Genomic DNA, 27,884 nt, shown 5'->3' on the forward strand with positions numbered 1-27,884 from the left:
CTGCAATAACGTTTTGCCTGGTATAAATTTGTTAAAGAATAAATGATCCCACCGTTCTGTGCTTAAAAAATAGGTGGATTTATTTCAATCTGATATATTTAAATAGAACCGAATGCCTGGATGTTTAAGGTCTGAGAGTGGTGGTACTGTAACCCCTTACCTCCTGTGGAAAACCTAATCATTCCCCCAGAAGCACTGTAGCGGTAATGAGAGCCACATGTGTGCTGCTACCGTGTAGCACAAATGAGGGGCTGTTTTCCGGTAGCTGAACTTTGACATTGCCAGACACATCTTTTGGCCAGTCTGAGACGTGCCCAGAAGCCAACAGTGGCCTTTTCCAATTCAGCATCTGGTTTTAAGCCTCAAAGCACACTCACGCAAGTGTTTCATCCTAACAACACGCTTTCTTTCTCATATATCCTCTCTCTCTCTCTCTCTCTCTCTCTCTCTCTCTCTCTCTCTCTCTCTCGCTCACTCTCTCTCTCTATCTGTTCCCGGTTGATCGAATCTCTGCCTTTCATTATTTCCCTAACAAACATTCTGTAATCTAGGATGCACGCAGATATTTGCACAATATGGTGCCTAGATTTATTCTTTCGTCTTTCATCATTTTGCCACACACATGCCTCCCAACTTACACCACTGATGTCTCTCACACTCTTTTTTTTACAGCTTGTACAGTATACATACATCATGATCCCATGATACTTAATAATAACATACCTACAACTCTGCAATATCAGAACCTTGCCTGCAAGCTGAATGGAAATATGTCATACAAGATTTATATAAGGGAACATTTTTATGCAAAAGTATAAGAAGCATAAGAAAATTGCGTAATATGTTCTTCATTTTCCTGTCACCATTGGCGCAGGTGATAACTTGGCAAAGAGCAGTTCAACAGTTAAGAAACAAAATTTCAGTTATCTAACAAAATGTAAAATAATAATAATAATAATAATAATAATAATAATAATAATTTAATTAATTACTATGCTTCAAATGATTATTTTAACCTGTTCTTGGAACCCTTTTTGGTAGAGAAACTTATATTTTAGAATATTTGGCTTCTATGATTTGCTTCAAAGGGACAACCAAAGTTAAAGTACCTAAAGTACCTTTAAAGTCTGCAAACGTCTTCCTTAAATTAAGGTGAGGTGGCTGAGAAGTTTCTTTTGAGCCCAAATCAGAAAAAGTACTATTCTGGCATTGCTTTTATGCTAAGAGTGGATAAGTCAGTAGGTGTTAACATTAATTCATATGAAAGTCAGGAAGAACTGCCTCTGAGTAGTTTGAATGTTAATGTCTGTGTCACAGTGTTTCACTCTCAATTCTGCGCATGAAAACAGCATCTGAGTACAAACAGTAGTTCAGTGGTTAAGCCCAATCTAGTAATCGATATTCTCTGTGAGAGAAGCGTTATTAAGGTAAAACCTCTCTATAGTTTATAAAATATAAACTGTTTATAAAAGACATACTTAATGTGAATTACTACATCATTTCTGCAGTTTATGGCCGAATTCTACCTGTTACGTCTGAATGGATTATGGGCAGATCAAAGTGCCGAACCAAATGACAGTAGAAAGGATGTTTTTGTCTCCCTAACAATTTCCTCTCTGGCTGAGTCTTGATAAATGACTTCCCTTTTTCAATAGCAGGCCAAGAATAAGACACAAACACACTCTCAGGGTTGAATGAACTATGACTACTACATCCCATGATGGCTTTCAATCATGAACAAAGTATTTCATTTGAGTGATATAACAGCTATCAGGTTTTGGCTGTAATGAGGTATAATCTCATCAACAACTCCACATTTTAGAAAGAGAATAACAGCAGAAGTCTAAATATCTTTTTTTAGATGAACTTTGGTTAATTAGTTTTTTTTAGGACAGGAATTACTATGAAATTCAGGAGAATAAAAAACCCTCTCTGCCTGCTTGACCACACATCTGTGATTTTCTTTTTGCATGTGTGTCCACCTGAAATCTATTCATACGCCTACTTTAATGTTGATATAAAAACCCACAGTAAAATCACACACTGGTTTGGTATCCAGTTTTATTCTCCTGAATGGAAATGGTGCATATTAGCTAAAAGAGTGTAATATGGAAAAATATTTTAGGTGTCAATTTTACAGTGTTGAAGTGTTTGCATGTTTTCACTGTTTGTGGCATGCTCTTGCATTGCATTGGTAAACTCAGGTCTTGGCACTGTGAAATCACAATGTAAATTTAAGACTCTAATTTTGAATGTCCTGTAACATAAAACAGACTGATGAATTTAGAATGTTATTATGGTTTGGCTGGGTGTTGGGATGTTTGATTGATGACGGGTTTTTTCTTTATTTTTGTACCCACCTCTCTCGCCCTTCAGGGTCCTCCTGGACGAGCTGGCTTTCCGGTAATTGTCTCAGAACTGTCCTGTTGTGTATATGTCTTTGTCCTTGTTTAGGACTTCCAGTCTCTAGTGTATTTTATTGAGAACCTTTTCAATATATGATAAATTATGAGTTTAGGACTCATCGAAATACAAACATATAATACATCAAAAAAAAATTGTGTCAATAAGATACACAGTGAGACTGTGAAACAGCAACAACCAATTTAGTGAAATACACTGTATTGCTGTCATTAGGATTTCATATTACATTCAGTATTTTAACAGTAATTTAACATATTTAATTTCAGTAAATTGACATATTTAACATATGTGAAGTCAGTAAACCCAAGCAGCCCTGCGTTACCATTGGCAAACTCTGCTTTGCACGTTTGTTCACATCATTCATAGCCCCTCTGCGCTCTGCCTTTATGTCCTCTTTAGAATTTCTGCTGAAATACTAGTATTACTAACCTAAATACCTAAAACACACCTGGTCTTCATTAAAGCATGTTTTAAGGAGGCTACCTAAAGCTCTCAGCTGTCAATTATAACAACAGCAAACCACTCTTACTCAAGACACCTCAGCTTGTGAAACCCAATCATCAAGATTTCCCAAAAAGTGGATGAAATGGAAGAAACAGCACATTTGTTCAGACATTTGACAACTTTTTTCTGACTCCTGCAGATATGTTAGATGGATTACACTAGCTGTAAAATTATTTTTTATAGAATATATGGGCACATATAAATATCTTGAAATGAATTGAAGTGTGTTTTGCTTAAAGTGATGACTTTGGCATGATTATTTAACATTTGATCATGCTGAGTTGGTTTGATCAAAATTGCCAGTCCTATTTTACAGTAAATATAAGTAATTAAAAAAGAAATTTCTGTTTTATTCACTATCCTGCTGAATATTGTTTAAATAACCAGTTTATTCTTCATCTGTTTGTAAGTAAATTGTCACCTGCCATCTCCTACTGAGATTTTTATGAGTTGTAGTAATGAAGTAATGCTCTTTAGTGCTTATTGCCTCATATAAGAGCTGTATCAGAGTACAACAGTATAGTCAGTGTTTATCAGTTTAAATAGTTGTTTAAATATAATCTTTCACATCATTTAATTAGTCAACATTGCTACATCTTTGCATATTTCTAGAGCCCAGGCTATAAAAATCTTTAAAGATTCTCAAATCTTTTTCATGTTAAAAATCAGAATGCTGATTGCCTTCAGTTGCTACAGTTATATAACATGTATTTATCTTGTAGATGGTATTGAGCAGCACAATAAAATTGAAATAGTGATTCTTGGAATCAGCACCCTGGACAGAGCCTCTGGACTCTGTAAGCACTCCTAAAAAGACTTTTACTATTTTTTTAAAGATTAAATCAGGAGGTCAAATTAGAGAATTAAATTGCACTATTGATGAGTAGCTTTTTAATAGAGCTGTAAATCAACCAGTATGAAACGTTTATGTATGATCAAACTAAAGTCTGCTAAGCAAGCCTAGGCTTGTTTCAAGACCTAAATTTTTGATCAACATATGTTGATCAGAAAGAGCTGCATCCTCTGGCCTCCACCCTGTCTGTGATCACATTTATATGCTTGAAAAATGAAATACTAGGCAGAGTACATTCTGTATTTTTGCTTAAATTTTAAAAGCTTTGCTAACCCATGGTTTTAAGGTCTCTTTGACTGCACATTTTATCATCACTCAGTAGAATAAGACACCAGAATTACAGCAAAGTGGGTGAAACGCTGGAATCCTAGTGGTCTTTACAGCCAAATTTGCTGTAGACATCAACAGCTTTAGAAAACATTTATGGTGGGAGTTTAGGAAAGTCAATGGTTAAGTTGAGGATTTTGTATTAGTTGTAATTTGTGTATTAGTTATAAAGTTATGATTATGCTATATTTAAATGGGATTAGGGATTATGAATAATAAATCCCTAATCTTGTGAAGGTGATGATTAGTAACTTTGTGTGATTAATTGATTAATAGCTGCAGATCTCTATGTACATATACAATTGTCACTCATTTGGGGAATATTGTTAATTTATTGGTATTGCACACAGATTGTTGATGGTACATATATCCACTTTTCCACATAAGATTCTGAACACAGGTTTAGGAAAAAGACTACATTGCTTCTAGTACATACTCTAAGTATCAGTCATGCACTGTTGTCACCACCTTCTTAGCAACTTCAGGTCATAATAATTGCTGTATGATCTGTTAGAATTTGTCATGTCACCTGAATCAAAGGAATGTGACCTGAAGGTTGGAACTGTATTAACTTTATTGTGCTTCTGTTCAGATTGAAATAATCACTGATAAAATTTGCTTTCTGATCAACTTTTTGTGTCTGCATTTAATCTGGCCTTGCATAGTTGTCCATTGGCCTTTATGGATCAGATCGTCTGTGGCATGTCTGCATCAACATTCAACCAACAACTAAGATAATGCTTGAGAATCCAAAGCGCTGCAGTAGTGAAATATTGGCCAGCTTGACTTTACAAACCATCTTCACTTCAAATATAGAATTAACTTCTAAATAAAGTTTATCTTATTAGTGAGCTTGTTTGGGGAAAAATCTTAAACGTTTTTAAATGGGATTTGTTTGTAAAGTGATGCTGTTGCTAGTAACAATAGATATACTGATTCAAATATAGAATATATAGAAACATCAGAATTACTGTTTCTTACTTTACTCTTGACTTTGCATTGATTATTAGGGAGACAAAGGATCAATGGGCATTCCTGGAAGAATGGTGAGTTATTTAAAAATGTGTATTAAGCCCAGAAAATTAGTTTGTACCGGCAGTATTTTCAATAATTATTTAACATTGGTCATGGAAAGCTATAAAGTGAGAGACGTCATGTTATGTATTTATCTTTTTGTGTGAACCTTAGGCCATATGTGATTTTTGTGTAGTTTGACATTAGAATCTATATGTACATTAAAAAGATATGCACATCTTGGATATATTGAAATTAGCAAAGATCTGTGTAATTCCTTATAAAGAAGTTCTTTTTAGTATTAATCAGGAACTATGCCTCTGTGTGCTGATAAACAGCCAACATGTTTTCAGTACAGGAATTAAATCAGAAGAGTAGATTGCGATGTCTCAAGGTGTCAAAGCAGTATCCATCCTAAAGGGATAGTTAAGAAGGATTGTACATATTTTCCTTTATCATTTAATAAGATTTGTGTGTTATGAATTCGAATATATTTCCATCTCAAAAGAGCATATTAATTTTAAAAGAAATCCTGACCCTGCAATAAAAACCTGCTGTGTCATAAACACATATTTAAATGATCAAATGTATAACCTATCCTCTGTTCATGTTACTCTAATAATAAATAGTTGACATTTGTGTGAACATGTAAGATATAATTACTGCTTTATTTGAATAGTAAAGCTACAGTGGTGGCCTCCAGATAGACTGGTTCATAATGGACCCCTTGTGGTCCTTTGGGATATTCAAGAACAAATTCTCTTAATATCAGGTTTTTGGCAGAATAAAACTAAGTGCCTTATATTTCACTCTAGTATTATGCTGGAGTGTAGTCCTGCAGGAATTGTATTTTTAATGTTATTTGCTTATTCAGCAGATCTCCTCCAAAAACTGTCTGTGTAAAAAGTTAGTGGCCCCCATTTACTTTCCATTACTCTTCTTTAAATAGTGTGTACAGCAACACTCTGCTTCAGTGCTTCCATGGCCTCAACCACATTAAATACTCCCACCCCAATATCCTTTCTCCCTGACCCCAAGTTCTCCCATTTCCCAACCTTCCAGCATCCCCATTCGGGCTGCTGCATGTCTGTGTCCTCTCCATGCCTCTCTAACCCTGGTTCCTCTCTCTGTCTCTCTCCTTCACACTGTGCATGTGACTGTGTCTGCTGTGACTGACCAGGGCTTAAAGGGAAACACAGGGGACAAGGTAAGTGCAGGACGGCAGCCCGCCTGTGCACAACTGAAAATTCTCTCACTGGGTGGTTTGGGGGCTTAGTCCAAAGTACAGTGTGCGCTGGAATCATGATTTATATCTGAGAGACTTTGGGCTCTATCTTGAATAGGCCTGGGGGGGCTCCATTTCTGAAGAGATTTCCCACAACGGTTGGATTACCTGCATTTATTCACTCTGAAGCACTCCAAAACTTGCTGAAGTTTCAGACACCCAAGACTCCCTCTTGTAAACAGTGTAATGTTTGGAATGGGTGAGGTTTAGAAAGACCAACTACTCAAGATTTCATAATCCCAGTTGGTAAAACAGATTTGTGCTTTTGGTATACTTCAATTTTTTTATGCTATATTAATTTTGCCAATATATGTTATTTCTGGGAATGCAGAATGGATTTGTAGATACTGTTTCAACCCCAGTTATAATTATTTGACTTCAGTTTAGTTTCTGCTGTGCACGTTAGATATTTTTATGCATGTAGCTAGTCATTTGTGTCAGTACAGATAGAGTTTTATTGATTTTCATTCTCCTGGAATGGTTTGTGATATCTGAATAAAAAAAAGTCACAGAGAAGCAGTGTAAAATGAGATTTATTTGTGTAGTTTTCTACAGTGCATTCTTCTATGGACCCTTGACTTGTCCATATTTTTGTTCAAGGCCAGTATGTAACTCTTCAACACATTCATCAAGAACACAGAATACCTGGTACAGGTGTATTAGGAGCTGGAAGAGTGCAGAAATTTTGGCTGTCTCACGGTTCATGTGCTGGGAATTCAAGGATCTAGCATTTCAGAAAATCATGTTTAAAAATGTCTATCAGATCCTGGCAGAAGTATACATTTTTATTGCAGAGCTAAACAACGAATTAAGATATACATACTGCCTAGAGGCATACAGTCCTTAAGCTCTCATCATCTGGTAATATAAAAAAGAACTTCAGGGTAGCATTATAGATACAAAAGCAGGAAAAGCAATAATGAATTGCTTGACTGTTTCATTGTTCTTGGTCAGTTTTTAAAGTGCTTTCTTGAAGTTCATGCTGTATTGTTGATCTGAAATTTGCAGTATAATTTATTTGTCCGTTTTATGGATAGATTTCACTTCAACTTTGACTGATTATGTATTGACTTACAAATATGTTTTTTGAACATTCTCAGCTACTAACAACTTTTCAAGATCTGCCATTGTCCTGTTGGACAGATATCTATAAGATTCACAACAAAAAAAAGCTTGGGAGTTTTTTCTTTTTCTCTTGCCTGAATTGGCCTCTGCTAGACCTCATATAGTTTCCCTCTATAGTAGCTTTCATGGCCTACAGATGCAGAAAACCTGAGTTTGAAAGCAAATAGGCCCTATGGATAAAACAGGAATTTAGTCAGAAGCATTAAAATGACCTGTAATTGGACAGAGGACTGGGTCATCAAAGGTGTCTCCCTGATAAGGTTTCGTTGGAGAGAGCTAATTAGGAAAAGTGCTAGAAACATGATAACATTCTTGTCTGGCCACAAAGATTTGTGGGATTTTCTTGGGAGGCTGGGTACACCATTAAGGACTGGCTGACACTGTGCAAATTACCTTAGTAGTGCCAGAGAACCTGTCCACCAGGACCTGCTATGTTTACTCTTCAGTACACTCTGACCCTCAAAGCTATCAACACTCAAAGTATGAGCATATGTTTTAGACCGAAGATCATGCAAACCACATAAACACATGCATGTTTCCTTAGCAAGACTTTTCAGACTGCTGTCTTAAGACTAGACTAGTGGAAGGGAATTTTTAGCAGTTGTCAATTAGTGTTTAAAGAGCTGTTTCTTGTATACTTCATTTTAGCCTCTTATGCAGAATGTAGATTAGACAAACCATTCTCTTTCTTTCCTCTTTTACTTCTTCTGATCATTTCTATCTTTCTGTCTGTTCTTAGGGAGCTCCAGGGGAGCCAGGTGTATCTATCATTGGCCCACGAGGACCTCCTGTAAGTGTCATCACTGGCACCCATAAAGACTCACTTTACTTTCAGTTAGTCTTAGAATCTGTCAGCAGAGGAATGAGTAGGTTTGTTTTAAAGCAATGTTATTGCGGTTTCTAACAATTGCTTAAATCCACAATTTGCCAGCTCCCTTTCTGTTCCATGCCTCACTACTTTGTTTAGCATGGATAAATAAAAGATTCTGTAACATATTTGAGCAGGATTATAAGAAGGACTCCTCAAATTGTTATTTCACTTCTGCAGTGTAGCTCCTCTAATGGAGATGGGTTAAACAGAATCCCCATAGCAGAATGTATGGAAATACTTATGGTTCATTTAAACACTGAAGGGCTTTCAGTTGCCTATAATGATGGTCATTTGGAACCCCATCTTCATTAGGCAGAGAAACGAAAACATCCTAATTTACAAGATAATGATCCAGACACTAGACCCCTAGATTACCTACTATTGTACTGTGTTTATAAATGAGTAGTTGGGATCCAGATGAAATGGGGCTTGTCCCAAACTCGGCACCCACACCCTATCTTCTGTCCACATTCCAAGCAGAAGACAAAAGGGTAATGTTTCCCCTCAGAAGTGCAATTTCCTTTCTGATTATCCTCTGAAATACTCTGGCTATTCTTCGTACTGCGGTTTTCCAATCCATCCCCCAGCACTCCTGGTTGAGGGAACCGAGATACCTTATGGTACGACTAACAGACTGCTTAGGCAGGAACAGACATCTGGTTTTGAGTTTTCTGATTGCATGCCTCTGTGTACCAAAGTCCTTCATCTAGTTATATGGCACTAGTAGGAGACAGCAGGCTGTGAGAGACAGGGCTGTGGCAGAGGGAAATATCAGAGCAGGATTGCTGTAGAAGGGGTCCTTTACCAGCAGGTAAAGAGAGAGTGTGAGCTTTGTGCTGAATGGGTCACAGGGGTTGATTTGAAATAGAGGGGTGGAGAGGCCAACGGAAATGATAAATCAGCCAGGTGGACTTGACTGAATGCACTTCTACAATGCCTTTCTCACACATAAATGAAGAGATTAGAGAAGTGCCTGAGCACTCATCAGGGCCCACAGAGTCAAGGTCTTTCATTGTTCTTATGTTTCTACCAGTGCTTTAGAGTACAATGTTTTTTTTGTTAAATAGTAAGTTTGTCATGCATTTCACAATAAACTGACAACACAAATACACAACTATATACACAATATAGGTATACTTAAATCACTGTATAGTGTTATGTGAAGCAGGCATGTAGCACAGAAAAGCACATAGTCCTGGCCATCATGTAGAAATTTGTTTGAAATACCAGACTATTATTCACACTTTTTCTGACTGTAGAGTTGGTTAATGCTGGGAGAGAAACCCATCTCAGGAACTACCTTGGAGCTAGACACATAATCTCTTTCATTACTTGCACTCACATCTTCCTTGTAATTTCTTCTAGTTTTCCTTCACTGCCAATTACACCTTTTTGTCTGAGTATATTTAATGACTTCTTCCTGTCTTAAGGCACTAAATAGAATTTTTCATCAAAGTAACTTTGTGTTGTGTCCAGGGATTTGTAACACTAATGATAAATGACATGTACTTATTCAATTTAGTGTATTGCTTGTAGGTTTCTACTTATTGGATTTGTGTCTTGTTTTGTTTGTTCTAATGCCGAATTTCACAGCATAGTCTAGTTTGTAACCATGCATTTTGTTTCTACATCCCACACAATGGGGTCCCAGTAGACAAGAATGACCCTGTCTTACCAAGTTCACATTTCTTATTTTGTGAGTGTGTGTGTGTGTGTGTTCCTCAGTGGAGGAATGCTTGAGTTTCTATTTGCTTTTTTATAGAAATGATGTATAAAAGTAATAATCTGTTGCCTTTTTTTGTGTGTCTTTATTAAGGGTCAGCCGGGCACTAGAGGATTTCCTGGCTTTCCGGTATGTCACTATGTCCTTAACAGAAATGACCAAAACAATATAGACAATATATTTAGACGTAAAAAAAAAAAAAGAAAAGATGAAGAAATAAGCATCCAAACTTTTCATATTTTAAAGGTATGTGCTGCCAGAAAGTGTGATATTGAAGTAACGTATAACAATTGAACTCCTATGCAGTGACAATAGGTGGTGGTGTTTAAGTGTTTATGTGCGTTTTACATTAAGAAATATTTTAATAGGCGATAAATGAACACACATATAGTATTAAATTGTATCATTATGTATTGAAATATAGTCTCATCTTATTTATTTGTGAATGACCACTATATTTTGCTTGCTTAATTTCTGGATTTTATGATCTGGTGGTCCACTTTGTTGGGCACGATCAACTTTTAACATTAGCTGGCAAATCATTTTGTTTGTAGATATAAAGATCATTTTTTTAAAGAATGTTGGCAGATATTTTTCTCATTTTAACATTTATTATTAGAGCTAAGATACATAAACTGACAAAGGAATAAGATAAATAAAGAATAAGTTTAAAACTTGAAATGAGTAAAGATGACAAGAAATAGGTTTAATTATGTTTCATTTGGTTAATGTTAATGCTAGAAATGTCTGAATATATGCAAGATATGTTTTGCATTCACGACAGATAATTTTAATTCAAGTTCAACTCAAACAATAACATGAAAAACAAAGTCAAAGTAAAGAAGTAACAAAATTATATGTTTTGTTTTATCTACGGTGGTCTTCTATACTGAATTATCAAGACCCAAACATTCCTTTCAGGTGTATGTATTAGTTGGGATTTGCTGGATGCACACATCAGGTCTATGTGAATACAAGACCTTCACTGTTCTTTTAGTGTGTTTTTTCTACCCTAATTTGACATGTGCCTTTGGCCTAACCTTTTGAGGAACTGCCATTTTTTTCACATAAACATAATAATATCAGAATATTCTAGACAGCCATGTACTGTAAGCCTTGCTTCCTCTTGGCCTTTTTATTAAAGTCTTCCCTTTTTCTGCTCTTCTTTTTAGGGTCCTATTGGTTTGGATGGCAAGCCTGTAAGTTTCTTTACAAAATTTGTGATTCATTTGAGAACATCAAATTTTCTTCAAAAAATGTAAAGCTAATTCGTAACACTTGTCATAGTCATGATTGAGTTAACTGTGTGAATAATGATTCTGGCCATTACTTAAATAAATTAGCTATCATTGGCTAGCAATTAAATAATTAAATAACCAGCTATAAATGAAACAAAATATAATTTCTGTAGCAATTGATGTTTTTTTTTCTCACAGGGGCAAAATGGTCAGAAAGGAGACATGGTAAGCATTCTGGTACTGCAATGTCTAGTGCTCATAAAGCCATGTATTATAAACTCCATTCAGGAAATTGTGCAGGTCGAACCCACCAAGAAGCTTACTTTAAATCACACAGAAAAGCAATTATCATAAAGAGCAATGTGTCAGAGTCCATAAAATTCAGCCATTTGTAATGAAGACAGCATGTAACGCTGATATTTATTTAGCTTTTTGAGTCTGACCACATGATGCCTCTAGCATTGCAGGGTCAAACTCAGCGTCTGGAGGGCCAGAGCAATGCAGAGATTAGTGTTTTCCCTTTTCTGGCACAGCAAATTCATCTCATGCAGGTCTTGGTAATTAGCTGATGAGTTGAACCAGTTGTGTTAAATGAGGCAGAATGGTAAACTTTGCAAAGGCCTTTCAGGGCTACTCTGTAACACCTGTGTACTAAGAAAACAGTTTAGTTTGATTCATTGGCCATGAAACTTGATAGATTCTGATGCTGTTTTTTCTGACAACAGGGAAACATTACCCATCTTTAAGTGAACTATTAGCTGTGGTCTAGTTAATTTCAGCTAAATATATTGGTGATAGACACAAAAAAATTCTTTGGAAGAGCCTCCAGAAAAAGGAAGCCATGAACTACTGTAAAGCAATGCATTCCTACAATGTGTCATGAATAAAAAGTTGGTCTCCCAGCATCATGGTGACACCTTTATGGGGTCTGCTTCTCTACTGAATGGCCCCCACAGGGCTTGTGACTGAAGCACAATGACTCTTTAATAATACACAAGACCTTCTGAGGCTACAAACCCACCTTCATCTGGGTTTTAAATGCTCTCTTTTTCATCAATAAGTTCCTTCTCACTTTCAACATTCTGCTGATTTTTTTTTCTTTTTCCCGGATGCAGTAAAAAAGCATATGCACCAGTGTTTTCAAATAAACGTCATAGCACTTTGGAATCTTTAAGCTATTCCATTCTTTAGATCTCAGTATGCGTTTTAGATTTTCAGCTGCAGCATTCAAGGCCCTTTTGTGTTATAGCCATGAGATATATATTTGTTTTATTTATGTAGAGATTTGTCTTATTCGAGGCCGTTGGCAGCAGTGATCACTGCTACTTCGTGAGAGTGCTTTCTCTTTTGCTGTGGTCCACAGAAGCCCGCTCACATTAGCCAAAACAAATTTCGTGGCTGTCCACCCCAGGCCTGGACTAGTTCATCAAATAGCTGAGGCAGAATAGCTGAAAAAATTATTCATGTTTTTACTATGAGCCCATTTCCGCTGCTTTTCCCTGTTTTACAAAAATAAGATTTTTTTAAAGGTGCTGAGGTTATTTATACAGAACACATTTACAGTTTTGTTGGAAAGAACATTGTGTTTAACTAATGTTTATATTTACGATTAGTTTGTATGATTATTCATGTATAACAACGTATAATATAAACTGTATTGACAAATAATATATTTTTATTATAATTAATTATTAATCTATTAATGTCACCAGGGTGCACCAGGTCCCAAAGGACTTCCTGTAAGTATTTTTTAAAAATGATTTATACTGTTGAGCTCTACAGAAATTTACAATTATACTACTTGAACATTTTGTACAGTTAATTTCAGTACTTACATTTAATATTGTTTTTATTAGGGTGAGCAAGGTCCAAAGGGGGAAAAGGTACAGATGAACTTTTTATGGGATACTTAGCTACTTACTTTACACTATTTCTAGGTTTTTACAGGTCCTGTTTGTGTTTTTCAGGGTGTGTGTGGTGATTATACACATCGGGTGAGTGAAAGAATTCCTTTTAAAATTGCATTATATTGTGCAATATACTATGCAATATAATCAAAGAATCCACAAGCATTTTGTATGTTACTTTGTTTCAGTAATTTGTCTTTTTTTTAACCTTCAATAAGTTATAAACAGAGTGCTGTAATTACCTGTCTGCACAATCAGATGAAAAGAGAGCAAAGAACAGTGGATTGATAAATTGATATAATTCATGATGAATAGCACATGTGGAGCTGGAGACCTTCTGTGCTTTCTCTCGGGTATTAGCGTTCCACTGAAAACAAGACAATTATACAGCAGCTTACAAAAAAAAAAAGATCAGATAAGGCTTTCTGATAATCAAGCGCCAAGAAAAAGACTCTGTTTGTGTTCTGGGATTAACCAAATTACAGGTTCATTCATTTCCCTGCTTATAGTTGTGAAATCCAGTTTATAAATTTTGCATTAGATATTGACAGAAAATATCTGAGTGGAACATGTAAGTATCAGAAAGTTAAAAATATTAAGATTCAGTGTTTAAAGCTTTTTTTTTTAAGTAAACTAAAAACAAGCCTCTATGTGGGAGGTCTGTGTTAATGGGAGGTTACAGTTATGTTAAATGAAGGGAGCCAAGAGGTCACTAGCTTAGAAACAGGAAGGACTACTTTATGAAACAGAGATTGGAATCACTGAGTGCTTGTGCTCTGATATGTGTGTTCATATGAGCAAATGGTCGTGTATGTTTGTGTGTGCCTGTGCGTATATGTGTGTTTATATCTGTGTATGTGTGTTGGGCCACTTTAAGCAGGGACTTCCAGTGAAAACTCTGGCAGCATTACGCTCCAGTCAGGCTCTGATGTTAAAGGTTTGTGGGGTCCTACCTATCCCCAGAAGTGTGTGTGTTTCAGACATGCCGCAAAGAGAGACCAGATAAGGCCTGTCCTCTGACTAAGCCAGGGGGCAGAGAAACAAGAGCCTGTCACTAAATTATGTGCAATAATGAGTCAGTGATCTTTATGCACAGTGTTTTACTTTTTTGTGTTTTATTGCTGAATGACTAGTCCTTAAGTGCATTTTTTATCTTAAAGTGTAATTATTCAGCTGTTGGGACATTAAATGCAAAGAAGCATTGCAAAAGAAAGGCAAGTTTCAAACAGCTTCAGTGCTTCAAGTACCAGCTTATTTTTTTACATGAATGAGGAATATAAGCCTGTACTTGCTACTAGACTACTATAGATTAGTGGTTGGTAACTTTTCAATCTGTACTTTATAATGCTGGTAATCTCAACAGAAACGGCGTATTGTCCACCCATGTGCTGGAGGACAGGCCACAGTAAGTCTGTTGCTAAACTCTCTTTGTCGCAAGACTGAAGTCTACACTGCACTGATGCAGGACACAGGAACCAAACTACAGTGGATTGAGATAACTAAATCCAGTTCAAATTAAATACCTCCTTATTAATATTATTCAGTTGAATGCTGCATATGATTTGGCTTTTGGTTGAAATTATTTATCTCACCACTGTAACTCAGACTGCTGGGTCCTGTTTGTCAGTTCTCATGCCGTTTTTCACTCTTTCTCTCCTTTCAACCTGATCTCTTTCTTTTATCTTTCCCTGCCTTGCAGTTTCCCTGTTATACACTCTTTTGCATTTATTTCTCTGTTTCTTTTCCTTTTCCCCTCTGCATCTCGTTGACACCGTTTCCTTTGGCCTGCTGGTCAACCTGTTGCCCTCGTGACCTTTTGCACTGCGACCCACCTGTGCTTTGTGACCTGAGCAGATGTTGCCCATCACCGTGCGCAACATGCCCTCAATAAGCCCTCTAATTCTAAAGCGCCTCAAGGTACATCTCTCTCTGCCACCCTTCTTACCCCTGCCAAGGATGCCAGCCACTGTCGACCAACTGCCTGCCAAACTCGTCCCCAATCCCTTTAGTAACCCTCCATCGCACCACTGTGTTTGCTAGTCTTCTCTTTAAGTGCTGGAAATGTGAGAACAGCAATGGAAATGTTCCACAACTTTATTGAGCTATTCTAACAGCAGTTCAATAGGTCTGATTTATCTGAGATTTTACAATGGTTTTCAGTTTGACATTTGTAGTCACAATTTAGCGTTTATTGGTATACTTAAATACTGACATGCCATTTTCTCAAAGCCGTGGGCGTTTACATTTGAATGTTCAGCTCAGTGCCAAAGCAAGCTTTCCAAGAAATGATACATTTTATGTCCTCGTCCAGATATCTCCATGGTAATTTTAGACAAGGAAATGGGCGATTATTAGCACACTGACAGGAAGTTATCTTGGAAAAACTTTCAAAAATAAAAGAGGTTTTTCCTGTGCTTTCAGTGGTCAAGAGGGTTTAAACCTACTGATTGAGACAAATGATGTTATCTCAAGATCTGTTTTCATCACATTTTCTAAAGGAAAGTCTGACATTTATATAAACCTATAAAGTAAAGAAAATGCTATTCTAGAGCAGACGTCTCTTTCTGCAATTTTCATAATGTCAAAAGAAGTGGATAGAGAGCTTATTTGCCAGGAAGGTGAGGATTGTCCAAATGCCATCTCTGCTTCCTGCTCTCGAAACCTCTCTGTGAATTCAAACTGTAATGGCTTGCTTGTACACATAGCCCTGGCACAGACCGACCTCGGCTGGCATCCATTCTCTATAATGTTCCTACAGGTATATGTGTGTGAGTGTGCCAGAATAGTGCACCATGTTTGGAGACAACAGTCCCCATTGTTGGGAACCACTGACTAAAGGAAAAAAGTGGAAATGTCTCCACTTTCTGTGTTGATTCCTGCCTAGTCTGGATAGGGATAATGGAATGAATTCATTTAGTGAACTCGCTTCTGGGATAATAAATCAAGGCCACACAAGTACTGTCAAAGAATTAATGAAGAAAAGATGGCTTCTAAATTTTTGTATTACCCAGAGTTACTTGTATTCTGCAACTGCACAGATTAAATATGAAAAAGATGATTTAATAGAATATTTAAAGAGAAATTTTATACATTTAATTTTTAATTTTGTTAGATAATTTTATACTTGAAAACACTAATAGATTTAATTATATAGATACAACATTAATTGTTGCCTTTTTCCTAGCCTGGTACTAGTCCCTTTTTCCATTTCCATTCCTAATTTTTTTTACAGCAAAAATATTTTTAGCAGAACATGTCTGGGGTTCTTACTGTTAACAGGGTTCTAAAAAAACAGTATGAGTTTATGTTTCCTGGTCAGTGGTCAGAATGCTGAAGCTTTTTAGGTGAACCTAAGCCAGTGTTCTGATACATGGACAGCCAAAACTCAATGGCCGTGATTGTTTTCCAAACATGGTTCTTGCTCACTGAAGTTTAACAAGCACCGGTAGAATAACTATTTAAATGACCAACTTTCCATTTGTTGAAAGCCACAACATGTTTTAATTTCAATTTTCAACTCAGCCATAAGGGTTTACTTCCTTTCCATTTCAGTCTATGTAATTCATCAGGTAAATTTCCCCTTTAATAGACTGGAATTGAAACAGAAGGGATCCTAATGCTGATGTTGAGTGTGTTGTACATAACTATATATTGGCTTCTCTGTCTGACATTGTAATGTGTTGTCTCTTAGCAGGGTGAGCCTGGAGCACAAGGACCCCCAGGGCTTCCTGGCCCTCCAGGGCCTCCTGGTAGCCCAGGATTGACTGGTGCTAATGGGCCACCGGTAAGAATCACTAAAGTTATTTATGGTTTTATGTTTAATCTTGTAGGATTATACTGTATGTCATCTCTGGCCCTGTGGAAAATATATGTATCGTTTTTCTTTTGACATTTCCTGTCTCGGTAATATATGGGAATTTTTTTTATAATAAAGGGAAAACCTGGAGAACCTGGAAAACCAGGAAAAGAAGTGAGGGTGCGTAAAATCATAAATAACAATCAATCATTTACAATCAATTATAGATTGCAGATTTTACAGCATACATGTTTTAAATTCATTTTAATCATTTGATTCAGTATTTTAGTAATAGTTATGTTTTTTTTTGTTTGTTTTCAGATGTTGACAGCAATGAAGGTAAGTTTATGTATGATCTAAAGCAGTGTTACTCATTGCGCGCCTCCTGCGGATCGCCAAGCTTTAATATGTGGCTCGCATGGCAGCAAATAATACGATGATATGATCATGTGGTTTAAATTTATTTTTCATTTAAATAACATTAAAAACAATCAGGGAAGCATAGAAAAACGAATGTGCTCTATTAGAAATAATAATATATATTTATATATTATTTGACTCGTCACTGACTCACTGCGTTCTGCGCAGTAGCCAGTTGTTGGCGGCCTGCCAGAAGCTAGTTTGTGTTTCATGCTAGTTAACAACTTGTGTTTACTGTACACACGGACTAAAAAATGGATCGATTTCTTATCAAACAATCCCGCGCACAAAATGAACAGCAACAAAGCGATGTGACAATGACAAAAGAGGTAACTGATGGGGAGCATGCATCATCCGCAACTTGAGTAATTATTGTATTGCAATATTGTACATTGTATTTAAGCAGATAAGCTATTTAAGACTGAATAACTTGACATACTTTGCAGTGAAAGTGGCTCTCCTATTGACTATGTCCTATCAGTGTGGCTCACATGAAAAAATAGTGAAGACCACTGATCTAAAGGAAACATATTAGTTTATACTGAAACATTCTCACATTGTGAGAAAACTCAACACTGTGGTAAACTCCTGAAGTGCTTAAAGATACATGTGTAATGGCTGCCTGCCTTTGGTAAATGTCAATATTTTGATTTGTCAGACCTCACACAGTATACTGTTAAGGAAGGCTTCATTTTCAGGCTGATTAATAAGCACTTTACAGACCTAGCAATTAATTACATATAGCAACTTGTGTACTATTACTGGTGCAGAATTTAAGCTTTAACCTTTTTGAGTTTTAGTCCAGCTGTGTCAACAGCGTTTTTCTAGGTGTTACACACAGGCCTAAGGTTCAGGCAAGGTTCAGCCTTTTATGGGGAGAGTGCAGGCTTTTGCTACCAGTACAAAAGGGATATGCTGCATTTCACCGGTCTGTATTGCTGTTGGATAATTCTCCACTTCCCCTGATGCATTAATTTCAATGGATTATTTAGTTTGGAGAATTCAAACTGCTGTAAGTCGAAACATGCAGGACCCATAAAATTGCACACCCAAGCTCTATATAACAGCAACACACCAGTGTATATTAGCAGGAGCCAGACATGTCTTTTGTGGATATCCAAGCCACTATAACGGAATAACCCCCTACACATTGGCCAAATCATAAATGATACGACTTCATGAATTATGAAAATCAACCAAAACTCTTTACATCAGGCAACAGATCTTCTCAATGAAAGCATTTATTATGCAATATAATGCTTCTTTGTATTTTGTCCAGAGATGAATGACAATGGATTCTAATAAATATATTTAATTCTCTTTAATTTATAATTATAGGGAGAACCGGGTGTACCAGGACAAAAGGTAGGTTTGTCAAGTAAAAGGCGTGGATTAATGTCTCATCTAATATATGCAAAGATCTGTATTTATGAATATGGAAACCAATTATACGAATTTTGTTCGACAATTTTTTTTATATTGTAGATATTTTTATGATGAATAGATATATGTGAGTTCTTGAATGCAGTGTAATAAATAGTAATCAATGTCAAAATCATCTGTTATCCGTGTTTTATCACTAAGAATACTGTGTCATCTCTGTCCAGGGTGATCGTGGTGATACAGGATTAACTGGACCTGAAGGCCCCAAGGTAAGCTTTGTTTATCTTTGGTCATCATAACTAACTTACACAACAGCTGATTCCACCCACATATTAACATATTTGTGCCAGCTTCTGTTGGTCACAGAAGGTAATAAAGTCTTTTTAAGGATGCTTTCACATATGAGGTGTTTAGTACGTAAAATTGGAACCCTTGGACATTTTCCATCTGTTTGGTTTGTTTGACCAGGTGAGAACACAGCAGTTGCACTTTGTTGGGCCAAAACAACCAGTCTGAAATAGTGTGAGTGAGTCTCAGTGTGGTTCCAAGTAAACTCTAGCACAGTTTAATTGCAGTGAGAAAGTGATTTCACTCTGAAGAGACCCAATTGCAGGAAGTGAACATTATTTATGGGTTATGGGAAGAATGTTTTTTTTTTTTTTGATGTGAGTTACTGAGCCATGAGGTGCAAAATGAGCTGCAGAAATACGTGTTCTGGATATCTAGAATGTACAAACAAATAGAAAGTAAAAATTAACCTAAAGGAAAATAGAATCTGGATACAATACACAGAACATTGAAAGCTAGTTATTTACAGTATATACTTATCAGATCATTTGTGTAGTTCCGGCTCTGTGTTCTCCATGGTCAAGTTATTTTTCCAATTTGTACACACACTTAGATGTTTTTAACTTTGATCTATCGCCATATTTCTGGTGATTGAAAGCATGTGATGAATACTCTTTCAGCTGTGCTGTACATGCCTCTCAGCCAGCGTTTCTTTTTTGGTTTGTTTTTAGTTATGTGCAGTGTGAAATCAAACCAGACAGCAAAGCCAAAAGTATATATTTCACTCTGATTGGGACTGTTAATGGTAAAATGTTAAAGTACCCTAAGAAAACACATATGCACAAATATACACAGAGAGGAAGAGAGAGATATTCACTGTGAGCCAACCTCTATCTTCCTACTTCATCATATTGATTTCAGTCTGTGTCCAAAGCCTTAAGGACTTTCCCACACTGCAATATGCCTAGTCCCATTCTCTTGAATTTAGCCATACATTTCTGTGACTTATCCATAACAGGCCTATTCATATATCCTTTCTACCTCATATGTTTTTCTGAACTTTGTTCTCTTTTCTCAAACACATGCTCAGCATTTCCCTTCCAGAAGTGACCAGTGTATGATTGATACTTTTGTGAGGTCTGCTCACCCTAGTTCGCACAGCCAATGGTTTTATTATTTGAATATAAATGAACTTTACCGTGATATAACCCATATGCTTTCTACTGTGTAAACTTTATTTTGAACTCTGAAACATCCTGCTACTCCGCTCCCTCAATATCAGGACTTGTAAACTTTAGATTTCTTCCACAGACGGATATTTTCCCATGCATCCATCCAAATAAGATCTTGAGCCAGATTATGAGTAATCATCTTATATGGGGCACAGCAGATTTCAGGAAAAACACATTGTTTGGAAATGTTTTTCAACCTAGGTTGAATGTAACCAATCAGTGAATTTTCAGAGTAAGTCGTCAGTTTGAACATAGACTGTGTCCCCAGGTAACTAATGTAAGCCCTTATGTGTGAGCACAGTTTGGTCTTTGTCTAATCTGACATGCAACTCTAGAGATGCATCATTATGAAGGTAGATTAAAAGCTGCATCTCCTGCCTGACACAAAATGCCGCAGTCAAGATAAGTTTTGACAAGCGAATAAATCAGCTCAAGTCAACTGCCTTTTGAAAACGTAAAAACAAAAAACACAGCAATTTATGTCATGATGCATGGTTAATGTATTTCTGCTCTTCTGTTTCTTTTTTGTTACCTTAGGGATTCAAAGGGGATCAAGGACAGAAGGTAAGACAACTGTGGGTGTTTTTTTTTTTGTATTTGGCAATTTTTTAAGTACTGAACCACATTGGAAGTGTTGGGAAAATATTAGGACTGTAATGCAGTGCAAGCATCAGCATCTGTTTAATGTTTCAAATATCTACCTATAATATGTTCCATATATCTGTATATCAGCCAGGTACAATTCTGTGGGTGTGCCCTAAACTGGGTTTTTCAACCAGGAATTAAATTTGCTCAGTCAATTTGACAAATGCTTAATCTCAAGATTTTTATTTAAGTTCTTTTTCGAAAAAGGTAAACAAATTAGAAGCCAAAATAAACCACAGTGTCCCTCACCAGGCAGTTACAAAGGATGCTGTAAATGCATGTTAATGAATGTGATCTTGCAATGCAAGCTGATTATATCATCTGGGAACTTTCTGAAAAATAATATTATGCCTCCTATTCATAACATATATCTGTATTGTATCAGTTTGGAAAACACTATCTGTCGATTCTGTATTATTTATTTGTTATTGGTCACATCTCTACTTCTTTATTGCAAGTAAAAGCAGTATACAGTAAAGTGAAGTAAGCACATGCAGTGCAGTATGTTTGACTATTAGTCGGCTTACTTTAATAATGTCATAGTGGGTAGGTTTATACATTTGCTTACAATGTCATTTGGCTCTTTTTCAAAGGATGTTTTTTAGTCTTTTTACTCCTGCTGAGTTACAAATACCCAGTAGAGGCCAGAGTGTATCCTGTCTGTCTAACTGGCTGTGCTGAGTATTGTCTTGTGGAGCCAGCAGTGTTACTGGACATCAGATAGAATGTGTCAATGAGGGGTGTGATATCTTTAATTAACCCTGGGATCTTATCCGCATGTGGTGGACAGTCTGAGTGGCACATTTTATAAGATGGAGCTTGTACTTAGTTCATAGGGTATAATTGATTTTTCATTTCCCTTCTGTACCCTTCTCTTTACCCTACCACACACACACACACACACACAAACACACACACACTTACAAAAAAGCTTTCTGTTCTGTCTCAGGCTTCCAGGACCACCCATTGCGGTTCTGATGGTTAGATTAAGCACTGGTCTATCCTTAAATTTTTTTCTGATTTATAGTTCATTTTCAGTTGCTCATATAATTTAAATGTATTTTCAGTACATGCCAGGGCAACAAGATCAAAAATTATTATTTGTTCTATGCTACGTTTCTGCTTGTTTTTGTGTGTGCCCATATGTGTGTGTCCACTATTCTTCTAAAGATGTTTCCATCTGCGTGATGTGTAGGGAGAGGAGGGGAAGATGGGTCTTGCAGGAGAGAAAGGAGAGAAGGTATACTCTCTGAGTGAATTCACTTTTGTAGGGATCTCATCATTGCATGATTTGAACCATGATTCTTATAACATGAATATCCATAATGTAGAAGTAAATAATTTACAATTGAACCATAATCACTGGATCTAAACGGATTGATCGGCCATCTTGAAAAATGATGTCAAAATAGCACATGCTCCAGAGCTGATCTTGACCCAGTGCATCTGTAAATGATCAATTTTACATGTTGCTTGCTAGAGGCCACCACATTTACTCAGTCATGTCACAGAGAAGCTTTGCCAAGAGGAACAGAACAAAAGGCTTTTCACAGAAGAGGAGCTCCTTAAGTCATATCAGATCCCCAGTGGTCTGATCTTCACAGTCCAGAGTCCCGTCTGTCTTCACTCATATTCGCACCACAAAAATACACTGTCCTACTTTAGCTTGCTAGACATGTTGCCATGACTGTAACCTGCACTGGTTTCTGTTATGTGTCAGACTCTTGTGAAGGAAATGCAATCCAGTTACTACAACATAAATTACACAATGTCACCACTCCAGTTGTTCTGCAGGCTAGACTATCTGCAGGAGATAGTGAGGTGATGACCACAACCTTTCTGAATTACAGCCGTCCACCTCAACAGCTGAGAGCAAGACAGTCTGAATCCTTTTGATCTCTACATAATGAGATGAAAGATTGCAGACCCTCTTCACCATAAACTCCCCCACACATGCAGGAAAACTGTTTAAGGGTTTCTGCCAGAAGGCGGCCTTGAGTAGGAAAAGACATAGACTTCAGAGATATCATGCAGTGATATCACTCAAAACGGAAAAGGAGTATAACATGGCAATTAATTGCCATAAGTTAAAAATGAGTGAGAAAACTTGTTTCCTTCCCTACATGTTCTCTTTCCTGAACTCTATGAACAATAAATACTAATTAGAAAACCAGTTGTTTTCATTAGATCCTTCTGTTTCTGTTAAAAGGTCATGAATTAATTTTGGATGTTCATGTTTTTCTATTTTTTATAACCTCTATTTTTATTAATTTTTTGGGTTTCTGAAAATCAAGGAACCAAAGAGAGTAAAACTACCTACAGATTCTGAGTATTTCACGACTTTTCTCATTACCTGTAGGATTATGAATCAATAACCTTTCATAAGTACATTAATATAAAATAGAGCTCCTTAAGGGTTATTTGAAGAATTTATGGTTTGATATTTCTGAAGTCACTCAACTTGAAATATTTGCTGCAAAGAAAAGTCTCTTTTCCATAGTTATATATATATGACCCTTAACGTTTTCTCCAGAGACAAACCTAAAAAGCATTTAATGTGCTGTTCAGATAGCAATTAATTTTGACATTTAGTCTGTAACCTAAATGTGGAAAGTACTTTTCTTCTTTAAGGGTACATTGGTGATGTATGTATACTCCCACCATTCCACTGTACTCCAAAGACCACACCAACATCATTTCACTGTAGAAAATGACAGTGTGATAAATCATCTTTGGACTGCTTCTGTCCACACACTGAATACTGAACTGATCCACCATCCAAAATAGCACTCAGAGGATAGAGAATTAATGATGAGGGGTGGAGAAGATGTCAGGAATGGTGTGAGTTAAACATAAAAGGAGAGGATCAAAGAGACTGCTGATATTGAGACTGCCATCCTCACTGGAAATATCGAAGGCTGCCGGCATTACAGCATCTCTCTGTATCCTTTAAGCACAGAGCCACAGTTTTTCACCTTACTAGATCTTTTTATATAAATATATAATAAAAACTTAATCTCCACCACACACTCTACATATACTCTGTAAAGTGTTTGTTCTCTTCCTCTTGGCTCATTCTGAACCCCAAAGATTACTTTGGCTGGGTCGGGACTGGTCGGTAGTCATGACAGGCAACTGAGCATGTTGCTCTCATGTCTCCAGTCCAAAGCCCCTCTTGAGTTCCTGGGATAATTAGCGCACTCTCATACCACATATCGCTTGACAATGCATGACCCTTCCAAGATCCTGACCACTGCACCTGTTGGGTCTCACATAATCCAAGAGAGCATGTGTGTGTGGTCAAAGGGGGGATGAATTTACCATCCACTCAGACTCACTGTCCTCTTAACTCCGCACATGGTGCCTGGTGTCTGCTATTCTGCAGTTGACATATGCTTTCTGTGGAAGCGTTTAAATTCCTAGAACGTTTTATTGGAAATTCACAACCCAATAAGAGAATTGGAATTTTGGTTGCAATTCTAGAATGTACCTAGCATGGTATGTAAAGATCTGTTTTAGTTGCATGGTAATTTAGATGCGTTATAAGCCTTTGAAAAGGTGGAAAACTGATGCCACTTTTCCAGGGTGAAAGAGGGATGCCTGGAATGCCAGGAAAACAAGGAGTAAAGGTACTGTAGTGTGCATTGAATGTGCCTTTAGTGTGTTTAGTGTGTTTACTTGCTATGGGTATTCAAACACATTTCCATGTTAAATATGGAAATGTAGTTCAAGAGCCAAATTGTAAAGCCTGTCTTACAGTACTCACCTAGCATGCTGTCCGAGGATTTCCTTGCCGTAAATGAACAAGATTCAGCTGATCACAAAGCTAGCAATAATCTAGTTGCATCTTTAAAAAATAAACAATAGATGGGAGATTGCTTTTCACAAGAGACTAGAGCTACAAGATCTACTCATGAGTGTGTTATATGTAAGAAAGTGCAATTATTTTGGTGTGTCAAGTCATTTTGTAGAAAAGAGGAAAAATCTATCAGAGCCATTGCACTGGGTAATTGGGCATAACAAGTACAACACTTTAGGATGTCCTGAAAAAGAAAGAAACCACTGGTATACTAACAACCAGACATGGAATAGGTCCACTAAGAAGACCAATAACAGCTGTGAAGAAAAACCAAAAAACATCAGTCTGTGACATCACTAACAACCTCCACACACAGTGGTGAATGTATCACAATCGACTGTTTGAAGAAGACTTCTAGAACAGAAATATAGAGGCCATACCACAATATGCAAACCGCTCATCAGCGGTATGAAAGCCACATTGGAATTTGCTAAGAAATGAGGAGATCTGGAATCACGATTAACCAAAGTGATTCTAACAAAGTGAAGGAAATGCCAAAATGTGGGAAAAGAAAGGATCTGCTCATAATCCAAAACATACTAGTTCATCAATCAAGCACATTGAAGGTAGTGTCATGGCTTGCGCTTACATGTCTGCTTCTGGACCAGACTTATTAATATTTAATGATGATTACCTCACGATGGAGCAGCAGAATGTACTTAAAAGTCTACAGAAACATCCTGTTTGCCAGTTTACAGAAAACTGTATGCAGTCTAATCCAGACAAAATGTTTGCATTTCAACTCCTGAAGAGGAGACAGGAGGCAAAAAAAACTCCATGACAACCCCCCATATAAACAAACAAACAAACAAACAAATAAATAAATAAATAGGTACATAAATAAATAAATAAATTAATTAATTAAAAAATACAAGAATCTGGGGGGCACGGTGGCTTAGTGGTTAGCACGTTCGCCTCACACCTCCAGGGTTGGGGGTTCGATTCCCGCCTCCACCTTGTGTGTGTGGAGTTTGCATATTCTCTCCGTGCCTCGGGGGTTTCCTCCGGGTACTCCGGTTTCCTCCCCCGGTCCAAAGACATGCATGGTAGGTTGATTGGTATCTCTGGAAAATTGTCCGTAGTGTGTGATTGTTTGAGTGAATGAGAGTGCGTGTGTGCCCTGCGATGGGTTGGCACTCCGTCCAGGGTGTATCCTGCCTTGATGCCCGATGACGCCTGAGATAGGCTCCCCGTGACCCGAGGTAGTTTGGATAAGCGGTAGAAGATGAGTGAGTAAATACAAGAATCTGAAGAAGAACAGTTTGGAGACATTGATGGATCTCAGACTTGATGCAGTTATTGCAAGCAATGGATATGCAATCAAAAATGAAGTGTTATTCATTATAATTTACTTCAAAACTCTCGTTGCTAATTTTCATAGTCATAGTTGTAACATTGAGATGTAAATATCAGGAAATGAAAGCTGAGTTTTGTTCTATCATGTCATATTTATGTTTTGATCTCAAACTGACTCAAACTGTACATTAAATCCAGTTAGTGTCTTGGTGGTCTTGAGGAATGAACGGGAATGTGGAAGAGTGGCAGTGACTAACTGCAAGTCCTTGTGTACAGTCTCATCTATGTCTGTATATCACTACCTTGTTTTTTGCTTATTAGTTTCAGTCACATGTGAATATCTATCATCTGTTCTTTACTATGAATAACAGAACAATGTAGGGAAGCTCATTGTGACTCTGCCAGTGATCAGCTTTGGATGTCTGGAACACACAAAGCCTGAACACATGTTCCAAATATTGACACCAGAGCATGTTGTCCAGTAAATATGATATGACTAATGACATCAAATGTTTACAGTTAATATATGTGAAGTTTAAATTGGTTTATTCTAATTTGTGTTGATACTATGTGTAAAAAAAATTATAATAGAGGTTTTTAATAATAACCAAACAATTAATAAAGTTTATTTTTAAAATATGGTATTTTGTGAGCTTTGGCATGAGTTTGTTGAGTTTTAGATGTTAGGATCTTGTTCTCTTTCCTTATCATTACTGTCTCCATTTTTTTTTGTTTCTACCTATTCTCGTCAATCACTCCAGGGAGAAATTGGTTTTCCAGGTGCTCCTGGACTAAAGGTAAAGGTCAGAGAAATATAGACAGTGGCAATAAAACATTAGTCTTAATGTCTTAGTGGTATTCAATTCAAATGGTGTGTTTTTTATCACTGTATAAAGGGTCAGACAGGTATTCCCGGTATTCCGGGGAAGCGAGGCTATAAGGTAAGCCTTTAATGGGCATGAAAAGAGCATGAGGTTCATTCACATTTACTCTCATGTTGCGTGCACCCTGTGCTACTCTGGGTCCTTGTTTCACTGTTTGAAATTTGAGAATATAGTGTCACTGACTGAGAGCAAATTTTTCATATGGTTTTCATTACTGACATGAATTTGTGCCATTCTTATATGTCTGGGCATGAGAACACGCTGTGTGTGAAACACTGTCCTAACGTTGCACTGTGAATTCATTAAAATGTTAGTGCCCAGTTCTGTAATTTAACCAATGAGTGTTTAATGCAATAAAGCAGCATCCCATTAAGAGCTGGCACCCAGCTCGCTCCCAGAGTTTTTGAGGCAGGCTCTAGATCCAGTGTGACCTGCATAAAGCTTACTGAAAATGAATTACAGATCAAATGAATGAAAGTGTTTAACAGTGCACATGCTTGGTCCTTGTGTTTTATTACTAATCACGTAAGATGCGCTGGCCTGTGTGTAAAGCCTGAAAGGTGCAGTAGAAATATTTGCTGTAGTAAATAGTTTTATGCCTGTAGTGTCAGTGACTACATCATGCTGTAAGTAATATTGATAAGTGGTATGTAATGAGCTCTTGTGTTTTTATCTCTTGGCAGGGTGAAAAGGGGGAAATGAGTTCTACAGGAGTTGGTGTTAAAGGAGAACCAGGAGTGCCAGGACTGCCAGGACACAAGGTACTGCATTTGAAGCTTGGCTTTTCAGCTTGTCAGTGATCATAAATTG

At 37.0% G+C, this 27,884-nt stretch overlaps 1 protein-coding gene across 1 annotated transcript in view; it reads left to right on the forward strand.

The window, feature by feature from the left end:
- The window catches only part of col13a1 (collagen, type XIII, alpha 1), a 76,088-nt gene that overhangs the window by 30,432 nt on the left and 17,772 nt on the right, over positions 1 to 27,884 (forward strand). Inside the window, exons 4-25 of the mRNA XM_060872435.1 lie at positions 2,377 to 2,403; positions 5,119 to 5,154; positions 6,303 to 6,329; positions 8,272 to 8,322; positions 10,220 to 10,255; positions 11,299 to 11,325; positions 11,563 to 11,589; positions 13,077 to 13,103; positions 13,221 to 13,247; positions 13,332 to 13,358; positions 15,126 to 15,188; positions 16,963 to 17,055; positions 17,206 to 17,247; positions 17,389 to 17,406; positions 18,826 to 18,852; positions 19,095 to 19,139; positions 20,928 to 20,954; positions 22,231 to 22,275; positions 24,620 to 24,664; positions 26,952 to 26,987; positions 27,087 to 27,131; positions 27,758 to 27,835. Of these exons, the coding sequence (XP_060728418.1) occupies positions 2,377 to 2,403; positions 5,119 to 5,154; positions 6,303 to 6,329; positions 8,272 to 8,322; positions 10,220 to 10,255; positions 11,299 to 11,325; positions 11,563 to 11,589; positions 13,077 to 13,103; positions 13,221 to 13,247; positions 13,332 to 13,358; positions 15,126 to 15,188; positions 16,963 to 17,055; positions 17,206 to 17,247; positions 17,389 to 17,406; positions 18,826 to 18,852; positions 19,095 to 19,139; positions 20,928 to 20,954; positions 22,231 to 22,275; positions 24,620 to 24,664; positions 26,952 to 26,987; positions 27,087 to 27,131; positions 27,758 to 27,835 (876 nt within the window). The remainder of the gene's footprint in view (positions 1 to 2,376; positions 2,404 to 5,118; positions 5,155 to 6,302; positions 6,330 to 8,271; positions 8,323 to 10,219; positions 10,256 to 11,298; positions 11,326 to 11,562; positions 11,590 to 13,076; positions 13,104 to 13,220; positions 13,248 to 13,331; positions 13,359 to 15,125; positions 15,189 to 16,962; positions 17,056 to 17,205; positions 17,248 to 17,388; positions 17,407 to 18,825; positions 18,853 to 19,094; positions 19,140 to 20,927; positions 20,955 to 22,230; positions 22,276 to 24,619; positions 24,665 to 26,951; positions 26,988 to 27,086; positions 27,132 to 27,757; positions 27,836 to 27,884) is intronic.

This window comes from Tachysurus vachellii, chromosome 6 (assembly GCF_030014155.1).
Source record: "Tachysurus vachellii isolate PV-2020 chromosome 6, HZAU_Pvac_v1, whole genome shotgun sequence".
Lineage (NCBI taxonomy): Eukaryota > Metazoa > Chordata > Actinopteri > Siluriformes > Bagridae > Tachysurus > Tachysurus vachellii.